The sequence below is a fragment of the Girardinichthys multiradiatus genome, chromosome 23 (genome assembly GCF_021462225.1).
Source record: "Girardinichthys multiradiatus isolate DD_20200921_A chromosome 23, DD_fGirMul_XY1, whole genome shotgun sequence".
Classification (NCBI taxonomy): domain Eukaryota; kingdom Metazoa; phylum Chordata; class Actinopteri; order Cyprinodontiformes; family Goodeidae; genus Girardinichthys; species Girardinichthys multiradiatus.
The window spans coordinates 23,861,164-23,877,826 of NC_061815.1; the positions used below are offsets into that span (position 1 = coordinate 23,861,164).

At 40.8% G+C, this 16,663-nt stretch overlaps 1 protein-coding gene across 2 annotated transcripts in view; it reads right to left on the reverse strand.

Annotated features, from left to right (window-relative positions):
- Nucleotides 1-82: 82 nt before the first annotated feature.
- Nucleotides 83-16,663, reverse strand: part of mapk9 (mitogen-activated protein kinase 9) — a 28,833-nt gene continuing 12,252 nt past the window's right edge. Inside the window, exons 3-12 of one of the 2 annotated variants that reach the window (XM_047353167.1) lie at nucleotides 16,396-16,525; nucleotides 15,990-16,048; nucleotides 15,695-15,833; nucleotides 8,381-8,546; nucleotides 8,053-8,124; nucleotides 3,670-3,852; nucleotides 3,260-3,384; nucleotides 3,113-3,176; nucleotides 1,901-1,972; nucleotides 83-1,773 (exon numbers count right to left, since the gene is read on the reverse strand). In XM_047353167.1, coding sequence (XP_047209123.1) covers nucleotides 1,637-1,773; nucleotides 1,901-1,972; nucleotides 3,113-3,176; nucleotides 3,260-3,384; nucleotides 3,670-3,852; nucleotides 8,053-8,124; nucleotides 8,381-8,546; nucleotides 15,695-15,833; nucleotides 15,990-16,048; nucleotides 16,396-16,525 — 1,147 coding nt within the window. In that variant the 3' untranslated portion in view covers nucleotides 83-1,636. Of the gene's footprint in view, nucleotides 1,774-1,900; nucleotides 1,973-3,112; nucleotides 3,177-3,259; nucleotides 3,385-3,669; nucleotides 3,853-5,747; nucleotides 5,820-8,052; nucleotides 8,125-8,380; nucleotides 8,547-15,694; nucleotides 15,834-15,989; nucleotides 16,049-16,395; nucleotides 16,526-16,663 lie in introns of both variants that reach the window. The other variant, XM_047353166.1, reaches the window with a different exon arrangement.

A 16,663-nucleotide genomic window follows, 5' to 3' on the forward strand; every position in this document is an offset into this window, starting at 1 on the left:
ACTGAGATACTGTACAATACATGGGGAGCTCTATGTGTAATGAATCTGAAATAGTTTTACATTTTGAAATGAATTACTGAAATTAATGTTTGGATATTTTTATTTGCTAAGATATACTTATGAAGAACATCACAGCCATAAAGAAAATCACTGATGTCCACTTTATTGGTTTTGAGTTTGGGTAAAGATGTTGGCCAAGTTTTATTGTTGTCATTCATCTCAGGAAGTTCCAAGAAGAGCTAAGGAGTTAGAGAATGAGTTGCCCACTCGTCAGGTTGCTTAAGGCATGACAGAAAGAATAAAAATCATGGTGGTGTACATTGTGGTGCGAAAGTCCTCTGTGACGTAGTAGTGTCATAATTCTGATAATTTAACACACGGTGCAATCATTTTTGGCAAAAGCAGCTCTGCAGTTCATGTAAAAGGCTCTTCTTTAAGTTGCAGGTCTCCACCAGTCTCTTAAAACAGTCCATTGTTGCCAGGCAAACTTCACCCACAGACTCATCTACTACAAAATGGGGCAACTGCTAACTTAAAGGATGATACACAGCAAAGAACAGTGATGTGCAGCACAATTTCTTTATCACACATGCAGGCGTAAAAGACAAAAAAAAAAAAAAAAAACAACAACAATACAATACCACAAATGAAAAACCAGATCCGGAAGCATTTCTCTCTCCTGAAGGTGTGATACCTTCATGCAAAGTAAACATCATTCTTCGTTTTGTGCTGCCTTTAGGTGGATTCTACGTGTTTTCTGATTTTATGACAAATTTTACGAGTCTCCAAGTGCTAAAGGAATGCTTTAGAAAAAGAGCACCCCATGTTTTTATTTGCCTTTTAACTAATTTTAACAAGAGGCCTACGTTTCACGGGCTATAATGTGGCTTGTGTGCAAAATGTTGCAAGAACAAAACAAAAAAATAGATATAAATACACGTATCAATATGCCTCTTTCAGATTTATAGGGTTATGATCTGCTTATACACATTAACCATAAGTACCTTAAATTGAATGGGGTGATTCTGTCTATACATACAGTACAACATATCAAGAAACAAAGCTGTAACACTAAAACTACAGCAGCTTCTTGCTGTTAGGAGAAAGAAGTTCGAAATCCACATCACACGTGCCCGTTCATGTAAAAAACAAAAACACATCTCAGCGCAGATAGCACCACCGTGGCACTACTTTCAGCATGCTAGGGGTTCAGATTTATAAGACCAGCATTTGACCATCAGAGGAACGTCAGATGCTAGATAAGCTTTTGTTCTTTTTGGCGTAACATGCAAGAGAGCAGCTCACGGCTATTTGGTCCGTGTCGGCTCTCATTAGATGATGATAACCTCTCGAAACTGTATAGATGATCAAGTTAAACATTCACCAAGAAAAAGAAGACCAAATGTCTGTCTGTCTTTTTTTTTTTTTTACACAACGGTGAGCATAACTCTGACCTCCAGGCAACAGTCCTAAACAAGATCTGCCAGGTCACAGATAGGAAACAAAAACAATCTTTTCATTGAGAGAAAAGGAGAGAAGCACAAGTTAAAACTTAAACAGAAGCAGATGGACTATTTGAATGTTTCAGATGAGTCTGAGGACTGTAGGGAGCCGACAGGTGGGGCCGCAGATGCGCTCACTGACTCTCGTCGAGCGGCCCCGTCAGCGTGTCGATGCTGCTGCTGTCCGTGTCCGACGCCAGCGTGTGCTCCGTGGACATGGATGAGATGTCGTTGGCGGAGGAGGACTGGGAAGCAGAGCCCGACGCCACATCTGAGACGTGATACGCGTCCACAGGACAGAACCAGAACAATGTTTAAACACTCCAGCAGCAGCACATTTCAGCACACTTGCATTCACTTTAAGCCAGTTTAGGTTTAGAAACATGAACTGAACTAACCTGAGCAGTCTTCTTTCATTAGACCGTTCTTGTTCCTCTCCTCCCAGTCCATCACTTCATCATAAATAAGTTCTGTGCAGAAATATAAAAGGGTAGGTAAACTGTGACTTTGGGGCCTTCAGTTCAGATGTGCAACCTGTGGGTCAAAAAATGTTACCTCATTATTTCTTATATCAGTAAATTGTCAGTCAGTCATTATCTACCGGTTATTCCATAGTGGGTCACAGGGGAGCTGGTGCCTATCTCCAGCAGTCTATGGGTGAGAGGCAGGGCCTGGACAGGTCGCCAGTCCATCACAGGGCAACACACAAACAACCATGCACACACTCATTCATACACCTAAGGGCAATTTAGAGTGACCAATTAACTTAACAGGCATGTCTTTGGACTGTGGGAGGAAGCTGGAGTACCCGGTGAGAACCCACGCATGCACGGGGAGAACATGCAAACTCCATGCAGAAATACCCCTGGCTGGGAATTGAACCCAGGACCTTCTTGCTGCAAGGCAACAGTGCTACAAACTGCACCACCATGCAGCCCATCAGTAAATTGACCAATGAATAAATGTTTTTTTAAAAGTTAATTCTTGTATTAAATACTCAGATAAAGTAATATAATCCAATGTTTCTTCACAGAATGAACAAATTAGCTTATTCAGCTTTGAGAAGCTTGTTGATTTTTTTATTCAGCCTCTTTTCCTCTGTTGTACTCTATTGAATCAAATACTTCCCTCTGTTTTCAATTTCTGCTGTTTTACATAGTGGATAATCCTTTAAATGATTACAATCAGAGCTTTTTATTAGAAAAATGGGCATATGTGTGAATGTATTAAAAAGAAAACCATCAAAATTTGATAAATCAAGCTGCTTGTGCCATGAAATCCAGGGTTGCTACATATTTTCCAAGTCAAAATTTCTCACATTTCCAGATATTCAATTATTTTTCTACTTCAGGCTTTAAGTATGAAACCTGCAAAAGCAACACAATGTGAAAAAGGAGAAAGAGATGAATGCACTGGCAGATGGAGGGATGTATGGAAGTACACACGGATTGAGGGAGAGAGGGAGGGACGGATGGATGAAAAGGCAGACAATTTTCTTTGTCAAAACTAATCCATGTCTAATAAACACAAAAATGTCCAGTTCTGTAGCAATCCTGGAAATATGAACAAGATGTAATGCTGTTTGTTGTCCCTAGAGGGCGGTGTAGCACCTTTCCACTGCTCGATGCTGTGCTCTCTCTCTTCCAGCTGCTTATCTGAAATCTGGGGAGGAGGCTGAGAAACAAAAGGAAAAGGATTCATCAGAGTGAACTCATGCACCATCACTGTGCTGAGAAAGTGCACCAACAGCTCCTCACCGCGTCTGCCTCTGCAGGGTCGTACCACACGTGGATGTAGGGGTGATGAAGGGCTTCCTCCACAGAGATACGGCTTTCGGGATCAATGACCAGCATTTTGGAGAGCAGGTCCCGTGCTTGAACAGCTGATTAGGGAAAACGGGAAAAATGTTCCCATGCTTTTAACATCTCTTCATCTTAACCAACCCCCCTATAAAGTTGGTAACATTTCCTTGCTGTGTAGGACAACATTTCTGCAAAATAGTGGTTTTGAATTAAGATGATCCCCAAGATTGGCAACAATTATGAGGAAATTATACGAAAAACGTTCGTAATTTTTATTTAAAAAATATATTACAATATAGATCAGGCTAACATAACAATATTCAATAAATAAAAGCTCAGTTTCTTTAAGCGCCCAAAGCTCTTACTTTTCACTTTGTCTTGTTCAGATTCAGAAGGAAAAGCCCAGTCCGGGAATAGCTCTGTGAAGCTGACGCCTGGATACTGCGGCTTGTTCATCACATAGTTCCTTACGGTCTCCATCAGTCGGTTCATAAACTCAAGACTGGGTGTACCCAGAATCTCAATCACTTTATTCCACTGGTCGATGTCTGGGCAAAGCCATTTGTTACGGAAAATCACTGGCATGTACAGAACGTGTGGAAACAAAAGTGAAGAACACAAGCAAAAATCAAGTGGAGCCTTAATGAGCCTAAAGTCAAGTTATGAAAGCACCAAAAAAAAAAGCAAATAAAGCAAGAAATTCAAGCTAGGTGGGGATATAAGGTGCTGTAGCGCATCAAGCTACAAAGGCTAAAAGTCTTTGTAAATATAGTTTCATGTAAAATAAACCTTCACTAGGAATGATAACCTTTACAGTCCCTTGGAAAAGTCTTCAAACCAACAGAATGGTTTTACATGTCACCATTTAGCCACAAACTTTATGTTATTTATTGAGATTTTATGTGATAGACCAACACAACATAGTTCATAAATGTTAAAAGAGATTCACGGTTTAAACATTTTTTTTTTTTTTTACAAATAAAAATCTGTGTGGCGCGCATTTGTATTTAGCCTCCTTTACTATGATAACCCTAAATAAACTCCACGTCAACTAATTAATCAGTACTCCACCTGTGTTTAATTTATGAATCCAGCTGTTTTGTCAAGGCCTCAGTGGTTTGTCAGAGAACAGTAATGAACAAACGGCATCATGGAGACCAAGAAACACACCAGAAGAAAATTGGTTTATAAAACAATATCAGAAGCTTTAAACACAGAGTGCTGGTTAACCCCTGGTCCAACTGCAAAAACCTACAAAAACATGGCTGCCCATATAAACTGCCAGGCTTGTTATTATCCAGAGAAGCAGCTAACAGACCCATAGCTCAGTTGGGAGAATCAGTCGGTAGCACTCCGATAATCTGGTCTTTACAGATGGGCGGCAAGAAGAAAGCCATTGTTAACAGAAAGCTATAAGAAGTCTTCTTCATAGTTTGCCACATGCCATGTAGGAAACACTGCAGACAATGCAAAATGTTATTTTGTCCTAAATGCAAAACGCTGTGAATGGTGCAAAAGTTGAGGGAGAGACGGACTGAGGTAAACACGGGGCAACAGTGGAAAAACACTAGGTTGAAGGTTCACCTTCCAGCAGGACAACAACAATAAACATACAGTCAGAACTACAGCGGAAGGGTTTAGAACAAAACATATTATTAGGCTAGAATGGCCTAATCAAACCTGAATCCAATCTGTTACAGATAGGGAACAATATACATGACTGAGCTGGGTTGTTTTGCAAAGAAGAATTGACAACATTCAAACTCTGGATATGCAAAGTGAATAAAGGACCTACTCAAAAAGACCTGCAGCTGTGATTGCAGCAAAAGGTGGTTCTACAAAGGACTGGATCAATGAGTCTTAATTTCTTTCCATATAAAAATATTTATTACTTTGTGTTGGTTTATCACAAAGAAATCCAAATGAAGACAAAATATGAAAAGGGGCAACATAGGACATTTATCAGCAAAACATTCTGCTCAAATTCATCAAGTGGATCTTGACATTTATCGGTTTGGGCCCAATGGAATAAAACAATAAGAGCAGGCAATTACCTCCCAGGATGAAAAGCAATATAACCTCAGATCACAACTGTTGCCTTGCATCCATTCAATGCTAGAATTGAGAGACGATAATTAGAGACAGACATAAACACTATAAATGCTAATGATGTGAATCGTTTCAGTCTGATTCCATCTGACAATTAGGGAGATTGCAGATATCTAAACCAGAAGACGTCTGATTAATAATCACGCATAAAATCTTAGTATGCTCTACATAGCAGACCCAGGTTTAAATCTATAAATATATAGATCAACAGAAATGACACAAATAAACATCTTGATTGACAAATGTACTTGAAGGACAACACAGAGCGCTTGATGAATGTTAGAGAGCGACAGACAACAACTGGCACAGAGACGATGAGAAGAGTGAAGGATACGATCGGTGCCCTGGAAGATGACGCTGCCCTTTACCATCTCTCCCATGATGCACCCCACTGACCAGATGTCCACTGGGAACAGAAAACACACATGCATGTGACACACAAAATTATCCAGACAAATATATTAAACTGAAGAAAAAACAAAAACAAATTAACGTTAAATGTACAGTAAGATGTAACAGGAAGGCTGCACAGATGGACCACAGGGCATGGTTTGTTCTGAATGACAAACACTGAGATGTAAGATGACGGCGCCTCATCGTTTTGGACCGTCCTCTTTCAGAACCATGTTCTGCTGCTTCATCATGCGGTGCACATCTTCAGTCTGGTTTCAAACCGGCTGCAGCTTCCAGGCCCTTTTTCTCGGCTACGCCTATCAGTTTACACAGCTGTTGCCCTCTCCCTCGTTTTCTCTGTGTGTGTGTTTTTAATGGAGGAGGATGGAGTTTGTCTTTCCCTCTCGCTCCCTAAGTTGCCTGTTTGCTTGGGAGCGTTAAGAAGTGGCAAATGGCCATTTACTGTTTCCTCCGGTCTCGTTTCACTCAGGCTGAAAGCTCTCTCTCTCTCCCTCTGATAACATCTCCAGAGCTCTGCACATATTTCTGGGTTGATTCTTGACAAATACCACATGAATCATAAATGTAAACTTTGCACAGAGTACGCCAGGGTTTTTTTTTAGGTCTGTGTTCGTTTCCTTTTCTAAGAAAGTGTTTGGGGGTGGGGTATTGATTCATTCTGCATCCGTGCAGCTGGGAACATGATTGGGGTATATATTACAGCAACAACTAAGCAGTGACATTTGACATATGGTTTGACTATGTAAAGGTTCTCACATTGTCTGTACTTGGCTCTGCGGACATAGCGCCTACTCAACGTGAACTCAAAATGGACGTCTGCTGGACACGTCCGTGCAAAGCTCAGGTTTTACAACAACGTACTCGTATTCTGTGTCACACAATAAACTGCTCGGCAGGAGAAGGTCTCCACATCGAACTGTTTTATATGTGACTAATTGCTCCAAGAAACCCGTCACAAGAATGCAGAATGGCCTTAAATACCACCTTTTCTTTCAGTTTTAGGTGGTAAATTCATTAAAGCTGCAGTAGGGAGTTCTGAGAAAACCTGGATTTAGCCTGAAAATTTGAGCAAGCACACCTCACATGTCACCTTGCTCTCTGTTGTGCTACAGTCCTCCCCCACAGCGGAGCCTGTCATGAATGCGCAGCTTGCTTTCCGTCATCGGTCGTCTTCTGTTTACCTGTCTTTGTTTTCTAAGCAGGCACCACTGGAGGTTTTCTTGTAACTTTAGGATGTTTCCCCACCATTAGCAGAGCTGCAGCACACCGGCAATCTTTACTTTACCTGGGTGAGAGCAGCATGTACATTAGTGTGACTGACACCGCCAAGATGTTTCTCCTGGCTCTGATTAGTTGGTTCTGACAGGGAGTGGTGCATTTCTGCAAATGGCAGTAGGACCACTGGGAGGAGCCAGAGGAGCTTGATTTTCTCACAGATAATCTGTCTGATATTTTACTGTCAGCACATAATGACAGTTTTAACAAATATGTAAAAAAAAAAAAAATTTTTACAAAGTTACCTGCTACAGCTTTAAGGAACTACAGTTAAGTTGTTTAATTGCTTTTATTTGTTTGGTTACCACAACTCATAATACCGTAACATTCACCAACAGTATCCCATATCACATGTTTTTCTAACATCCTGCAGCTCTATTCGCCATTTAAAATAAAGAATTTTTTTAATCTATTTGTGGGCTTTTTGATCATTTGCATTGCCACAGCTTAAAGCATGACCACAAGAGATCAGGATACCTGAAGCATTAAAAGAGAGGCTATGTAACACATTAACAAGATCTGCAAGTGCTTCCAAATTCCTGTGTTTGTTGCTCTTATCTCTAAATTTGGTTAGAATAAACCCGCATGGGCACAGGGAAAGTCTAGGTTAGTGTGGGCTTGCAAAGACCATAAACTCCATGAACAGGGAACCTTTCGAGTCGTTTTGGAAGCACATCATGATTACTCCTTTGGCAAGTTACATTTTGTAATTCAAAAGACACGGATGTTAAATATTTAACCAACTTACAATCTTAGCCTCTAAAAATTAAACAAATTGACGAAACCATTGGGTAGAAAATATATATCCACGATGTCTCTGAAAGAAGGGACTGTTTTAAGTTTTTCTCTGTCTGGAATACACTGCAATGAAAACAAGGAGCAATAAACCAAAAGAAAACATCAGGAACATTTAGGTCAAGGTATTCTTGGAGTAACACAAGGAAGGATACAGTCCTTTCCAGGAAAGAGGACTTTATGACAGATCATTTCAGCCATTATGCAGCCAACTGACCACAGGTCCACTGAAGCAGAGTCATGGCAGATTGAAAGCATTCAGTTACACTGATGAATGGTGCAACCAAACAGAAAAACTAACTGCATGACTGGATCAGGTAGAACAGAAGAATTAAAGATAATCTGCTGTTGAATAATTATTTCCCATTGTATTAAAGCAGAAATCGGTAAACTATTAATATTTGAAATATATTTCAGTTCCTGTCCATATTTGAGAAATTTCTGTAAAATACATTTTAAAGTATTGTGTGTAATCGTTCTCACCATTCTCCTTATACTTCATGCCCAGAATGACCTCTGGGGCGCGGTAGTATCGGGTTACTACATAAGGGGTCATCATGAAGTTTGTGCAGGCCGTCCTTGCAAGACCAAAGTCAAGGATTTTCAGAGTGCAATCAGACTTCACAACAATGTTGCTGGGCTTCAGATCCTGAAGAGGAAGAAAAAAACATATATTACAGGAAAAACAGGAGTTTACATCTCAGCAATTTCACGCCAATAAGGGCAATGTGTTGGAAAGATTATAAGAATCTCAAGAGCTCCATCTCAGACTCTACAGGCCCCACTCAGTCTGTTGAATGTGAAAATCCTTGACAGCAGAAACACAAAAACACAGAACAAGCATGGCTTGTTTGGAAGTCACCAGCAGATTACCACTTCTCTCTAAAAAATCAATAAAATGGCAGCACAATCCACAAAGTTGAATTTGAATGAACCACAAAACCTCTGGAACAATGTCTGAAGAGATGTCTGACAATTTATACCAAACACATCATACCAACTGTCTAGCCTGGGCATCTTGAAATGATTGAGATGACCATGAATTCCCCTGAATACTGAAGTATTCCAGAGGTTGAACCAAAGCTACTAAATTATGGGGTTTACATATTTCTCCCTCGATTTCCTTTCACAGACAGTGCCTTGCGAAAGTACACGGCCCCCTAGAACTTTTCAACCTCTTGCCACATTTCAGGCTTCAAACATAAAGATATTAAATTCAAATTTTTTGTGAAGAATCAACAAGTGGGACACAGTCATGAAGTGGAATGAAATTTATTGGATGTGTCAAACTTTTTTAACAAATAAAAAACTGAAAAGTGGGGCGTGCAATATTATTCGGCCACCTTGCGTTAATACTTTGTAGCGCCACCCTTTGCTGCAATTACAGCTGCAAGTCGCTTGGGGTTTGTCTCCATCAGTTTTGCACATTGAGAGACTGAAATTCTTGCCCATTCTTCCTTGCAAAACAGCTCGAGCTCAGTGAGGTTGGATGGAGAGCGTTCGTGAACAGCAGTCTTCAGCTCTTTCCACAGATTCTCGATTGGATTCAGGTCTGGACTTTGACTAGGCCATTCCAACACCTGGATATGTTTATTTGTGAACCATTCCATTGTAGATTTGGCTTTATGTTTTGGATCATTGTCTTGTTGGAAGATAAATCTCCGTCCCAGTCTCAGGTCTCTTGCAGACTCCAACAGGTTTTCTTCCAGAATGGTTCTGTATTTGGCCCCGTCCATCTTCCCGTCAATTTTGACCATCTTCCCTGTCCCTGCTGATGAAAAGCAGGCCCAAACCATGATGCTGCCACCACCATGTTTGACAGTGGGGATGGTGTGTTCAGGGTGATGAGCTGTGTTGCTTTTACTCCAAACATATTGTTTTGCATTGTGGCCAAACAGTTGGATTTTGGTTTCATCTGACCAGAGCACCTTCTTCCACATGTTTGGTGTGTCTCCCAGGTGGCTTGTGGCAAACTTTAAACGAGACTTTTTATGGATATCTTTGAGAAATTGCTTTCTTCTTGCCACTCTTCCATAAAGGCCAGATTTGTGCAGTGTACGACTGATTGTTGTCCTATGGACAGACTCTCCCACCTCAGCTGTAGATCTCTGCAGTTCATCCAGAGTGATCATGGGCCTCTTGGCTGCATCTCTGATCAGTCTCCTCCTTGTTCAAGATGAGAGTTTAGAGGGATGGCCGGGTCTTGGTAGATTTGCAGTGGTCTGATACTCCTTCCATTTCAATATGATTGCTTGCACAGTGCTCCTTGGGATGTTTAAAGCTTGGGACATTTTTGTATCCAAATCCGGCTTTAAACTTCTCCACAACAGTATCTCAGACCTGCCTGGTGTGTTCCTTGGTCTTCATGATGCTCTCTGCGCTTTGAACAGAACCCTGAGACTATAACAGAGCAGGTGCATTTATACAGAGACTTGATTACAACCAGGTGGATTCTATTTATCATCATCAGTCATTTGGGACAACATTGGATCATTCAGAGATCCTCACTGAACTTCTGGAGTCAGTTTGCTGCACTGAAAGTAAAGGGGCCAAATAATATTGCACGCCCTACTTTTCAGTTTTTTATTTGTTAAACAAGTTTGACACATCCAATAAATTTCATTCCACTTCATGATTGTGTCCCACTTGTTGTTGATTCTTCACAAAAAATTTGAATTTTATATCTTAATGTTTGAAGCCTGAAATGTGGCAAGAGGTTGACCAGTTCAAGGGGGCCGAGTACTTTCGCAAGGCACTGTAGACTATTGGTTATTATGGAAATCCTTGGGTGAGACTGAAGGATGTTTTGCATTTAAGCATCTCCACATTTTCCCTTGTTGGGACCCACAGCCATGGTTACAACAGAAAATGCGGTAAGGACTTTTCTGGAACTTTCAAAATAAATTGCATTAACCTGCTTCCGGCACAACTTAGGAATTGGGGGTAACAGCGAACTTCCCATAATGCCACTGGCCGTATAAAACCAGCACCTTTCTAAGGAATCGATCTCTTCTACGCGGGTCACCCAGGGGCCTGGACAGAGAGACACAGCGCGCTAATGTCTCTTTGCTGGCAAACAGACAAACTCTTCAAACTGGATCCAAGAGTGTCATACGATCATCGATCATATGCACTAAGTTAAGTAAGAATGAATCACTGTTCGTGTATCCGGTAGATTCATTCATGAACGGGATAATTAAAGGTATAAGCGTTGCTTGACTTTCTCTCTGAGGCCTACAGATCAAACTTTGTGAGTGAAGCAGTTTCCCGGTCTGAAAGGAGGACAACAGGACCGCATCACCGTGGTTACCGTAGCAACTGTGCAGTTCGGTCGGCCCGACAGAGTGAGCCGCCCCTGCCCAGCAACAGCTACGGAGGTTAGCTGTAGCTAACCTTTTGTTCACAGAGTTTCTTCAAACTTCGTCGTCGCATGGACAACTTTTCCTCAGCATGGTTCAAACGAGGTTAGGTTTGGGCAGAGAGAAGTGATTTAGGATGAAATGATCTAAACGTTTTCATTTATGAAGTTTGGTTTTGTTTGTGAAACTCTGCTATCTTAGTGCTAGCAGGCTATCTGCAGCACACGTACTCAGTTGTGTGCTCTGTGTTTGTGTGTTTTTAAAGTTAAGACAAACTTTATTTAAAGGGGTGATTTTAAACAGAAGATTGATCATAACGCGCCGTCCGCGCTTATGCATTTTAACCCTTTTATTAACCCTGGTATTTTAAAGGTATGTGTTTGATTCTGGTGCTAAGCTGTCAGCTTCTTTTGTTAGCTTTCACTGCTAACAGGTAAGAACACGTGCTAGCTACTAAATAATATTTACCCAGAAAGGTTGTTAGTTTTGAATCCAGTAAATAATGTGTCCCTAACATCATTTTACTAAATTTGGCTCTTTTTCAAAATAATACTCACTTAAATATTATTTTACTATTTCCTTAATAATATTTCTTTAAATATTATTTCAATAAATAAAGGCAGCTAATTAAACACTGTTGAGAATTAGTCATCCAGAAGGTTGGTTTTATTCAGCAGATAATTCTTTAAAACATTATTTTATTAAAATAATATTTTATCTGATCTTGCATTGTGAATGGTTGTCTAAATGTTTGCTGATTATTTCCTAAGTTAGTTCCAAGACTAACTTAACTTCATTTCCAGATTCTTCAAGATAATCCTTGGTTCTCAAACATAAACATTGGATGGTAATGTTGCATCACTCTTTTGGTCATGGTTTCCAATCATCTTTAATCAACTTGTTTATATTGTACATAGTCCATTAGTCTTCGTTATTCTTTAATTCTGCTTGGTAGTTTAGTTGGATTGTTTTAGCATAGTAAAGAGTTTGTTGATTGAAATATGTTTGACTTTGAGTTGACTTATTTTTGTAAATAAATTCTTGTATTTTAAGAAATTGTGTGAATTCATTCCATATATGTGCAGAGTTTATGCTGTTCAATAATGTCAGAGCTCGTCTCACACCTTTCTATTTTGTCCTAATACCATCGCCTTACTGGGCTGGTATTCACAGGATAACCCTTAACAGACCGAAATATTATTTGATAAAATATTAAAATATTAATATCAAATAATATATGCATAATCATAGTCACAACACCCTTAATACTTAATTAAAGAGAGAATTAATATACAGTACAGACCAAAAGTTTGGACACACCTTCTCATTCAAAGAGTTTTCTTTATTTTCATGACTATGAATATTGTAGCTTCACACTGAAGGCATCAAAAATATGAATTAACACATGTGGAATTATATACTGAACAAAAAAGTATGAAGCAACTGAAAATATGTCTTATATTCTAGGTTCTTCAAAGTAGCCACCTTTTGCTTTGATTACTGCTCCACACACTCTTGGCATTCTGTTGATGAGCTTCAAGAGGTAGTCACCTGAAATGGTTTTCACTTCACAGGTGTGCCCTGTCAGGTTTAATAAGTGGGATTTCAAGCCTTATAAATGGGGTTGGGACCATCAGTTGTGTTGTGGATACAGTACACAGCTGATAGTCCTACTGAATAGACTGTTAGAATTTGTATTATGGCAAGAAAAAAGCAGCTAAGTAAAGAAAAACGAGTGGCCATCATTACTTTAAGAAATAAAGGTCAGTCAGTCCGAACAATTGGGAAAACTTTGAAAGTGTCCCACAGTGCAGTCGCAAAAACTATCAAGCGCTACAAAGAAACTGGCTCATATGAGGACTGTCCCAGGAAAGGAAGACAAATAGTCACCTCTGCTGCGGACGATAAGTTCATCCGAGTCACCAGCCTCAGAAATCGCAGGTTAACAGCAGCTCAGATTAGAGAACAGGTCAATGCCACACAGAGTTCTAGCAGCAAACACATCTCTAGAACAACTGTTAAGAGGAGACTGTGTGAATCAGGCCTTCATGGTAAAATAGCTGCTAGGAAACCACTCCTGAGGACAGGCAACAAGCAGAAGAGACTTGTTTGGGCTAAAGAACACAAGGAATGGACATTAGACCAGTGGAAATCTGTGCTTTGGTCTAATGAGTCCAAGTTTGAGATCTTTGGTTGAAACCACCGTGTCTTTGTGCAGTGCAGAAGAGGTGAACGGATGGACTCTACATGCCTGGTTCCCACCGTGAAGCATGGAGGAGGAGGTGTGATGGTGTGGGGGTGCTTTGCTGGTGTCACTGTTGGGGATTTATTAAAAATTGAAGGCATACTGAACCAGCATGGCTACCACAGCATCTTGCAGCGTCATGCTATTCCATCCAGTTTGCATTTAGTTGGACCATCATTTATTTTTCAACAGAACAATGACCCCAAACACACCTCCAGGCTGTGTAAGGGCTATTTGACCAAGAAGGAGAGTGATGGGGTGCTGCGCCAGATGACCTGGCCTCCACAGTCACCGGACCTGAACCCAATCGAGATGGTTTGGGGTGAACTGGACCGCAGAGTGAAGGCAAAAGGGCCAACAAGTGCTAAGCATCTCTGGGAACTTCTTCAAGACTGTTGGAAAACCATTTCAGATGACTACCTCTTGAAGCTCATCAACAGAATGCCAAGAGTGTGCAGAGCAGTAGTCAAAGCAAAAGGTGGCTACTTTGAACAACCTAGAATATAAGACATATTTTCAGTTGTTTCACACTTTTTTGTTCAGTATATAATTCCACATGTGTTAATTCATAGTTTTGATGCCTTCAGTGTGAAGCTACAATATTCATAGTCATGAAAATAAAGACAACTCTTTCAATGAGAAGGTGTGTCCAAACCTTTGGTCTGTACTGTACAGGTCCTTCTCAAAATATTAGCATATTGTGATATTGTGATGAAAACCCAAAATTCCTATCTCACAAAATTAGCATATTTCATCTGACCAATAAAAGAAAATTGTTTTTAATACAAAAAACGTCAACCTTCAAATAATCATGTACAGTTATGCACTCAATACTTGGTCGGGAATCCTTTTGCAGAAATGACTGCTTCAATGCGGCGTGGCATGGAGGCAATCAGCCTGTGGCACTGCTGAGGTCTTATGGAGGCCCAGGATGCTTCGATAGCGGCCTTTAGCTCATCCAGAGTGTTGGGTCTTGAGTCTCTCAACGTTCTCTTCACAATATCCCACAGATTCTCTATGGGGTTCAGGTCAGGAGAGTTGGCAGGCCAATTGAGCACAGTGATACCATGGTCAGTAAACCATTTACCAGTGGTTTTGGCACTGTGAGCAGGTGCCAGGTCGTGCTGAAAAATGAAATCTTCATCTCTATAAAGCTTTTCAGCAGATGGAAGCATGAAGTGCTCCAAAATCTCCTGATAGCTAGCTGCATTGACCCTGCCCTTGATAAAACACAGTGGACCAACACCAGCAGCTGACACGGCACCCCAGACCATCACTGATTGTGGGTACTTGACACTGGACTTCTGGCATTTTGGCATTTCCTTCTTCCTAGTCTTCCTCCAGACTCTGGCACCTTGATTTCCGAATGACATGCAGAATTTGCTTTCATCCGAAAAAAGTACTTTGGACCACTGAGCAACAGTCCAGACCTGTTTCTCTGTAGCCCAGGTCAGGCGCTTCTGCCGTTGTTTCTGGTTCAAAAGTGGCTTGACCTGGGGAATGCGGCACCTGTAGCCCATTTCCTGCACACGCCTGTGCACGGTGGCTCTGGATGTTTCTACTCCAGACTCAGTCCACTGCTTCCGCAGGTCCCCCAAGGTCTGGAATCGGCCCTTCTCCACAATCTTCCTCAGGGTCCGGTCACCTCTTCTCGTTGTGCAGCGTTTTCTGCCACACTTTTTCCTTCCCACAGACTTCCCACTGAGGTGCCTTGATACAGCACTCTGGGAACAGCCTATTCGTTCAGAAATTTCTTTCTGTGTCTTACCCTCTTGCTTAAGGGTGTCAATAGTGGCCTTCTGGACAACAGTCAGGTCGGGAGTCTTACCCATGATTGGGGTTGTGAGTGATGAACCAGGCTGGGAGTTTTAAAGGCCTCAGGAATCTTTTGCAGGTGTTTAGAGTTAACTCGTTGATTCAAATGATTAGGTTCATAGCTCGTTTAGAGACCCTTTTAATGATATGCTAATTTTGTGAGATAGGAATTTTGGGTTTTCATGAGCTGGATGCCAAAATCATCCGTATTAAGACAATAAAAGGCCTGAAATATTTCAGTTAGTGTGCCATGAATCTAAAATATATGAATGTTAAATTTTCATCATGACATTATGGAAAATAATGAACTTTATCACAATATGCTAATATTTTGAGAAGGACCTGTATGTACAATGTTTAATTAACACCTGGACTTACCCTGTGGATGATCCCAGCCGAGTGCAGGTGCCTGATGCCACAAAGGATCTGATAGAGCAGGTAGGACATCCTCTCATGGTCTAGGTCCATGTGAATCACCTGACATAAGCTGGCATCCATGAGCTCCATCACCAGATAACTAGATGATAGGAGGGATGAATGACATGAGCAAAGGTAGATAATAAAATTAAACTAAGTAACAAATGGAACACCTTTAAAAGAAAAATACAAAACAAAATCTGGATAAAATATTTTAACTGAAGAGATTTGTAAAGCTCCCTCTGCTGTCACTCACAGATCCTGGAACTCCTCCAGAGACTTCTGAGGCGTGAAAACATTGATCAGACGGATGATCTGTGAGCAGAAAGACAGGCCATTAGTTCACTCCGTTACTCTCCCATCCACTTCCTTCTACTGCACACCGCACAGAGCTCACTCCTTTCTCCTCTCAGGTCTGCTTATTCTTTAAAGCACTTTATGCAGCGCCTTCCAGCATTTCTGCCAAAGGGTGATTGGATCTTACAACAGGATCCCAAACAATGTAAAACTGTAACACTTTTACCATTGGTTGAGTTGAGTTTTATACTGTTGCACAACTTATCAAACAAGTATTATTGCCACTGATTTACGGAGGCTTATTTGTAACTCCACGTCAGAAATAAAATGCTTCAACCAGGTTGGAGCACTGCATTAAATCTTACGTTTTTGTGGTTGACACATTTTAGCAGCACCAGTTCCCTGTAGGCCCGCTTTGCATGTGTCTGGTTTTGAAAGGGACGACAGAGCTTCTTCACAGCCACTGGTATACCAAGGTCTGTATCCAGAGCAGAGCTGGTCACACGTTTCATGAAAGACGAAAGAAAAACAAAAGTTAGAAGCAAATAGATGCATCTTACCGAGATTTGTGCTTTGTTGCCTTAAAAGTAAAAAAAAACAGCTAAGATGTATTTGTTACTAAATTTAGTTTTT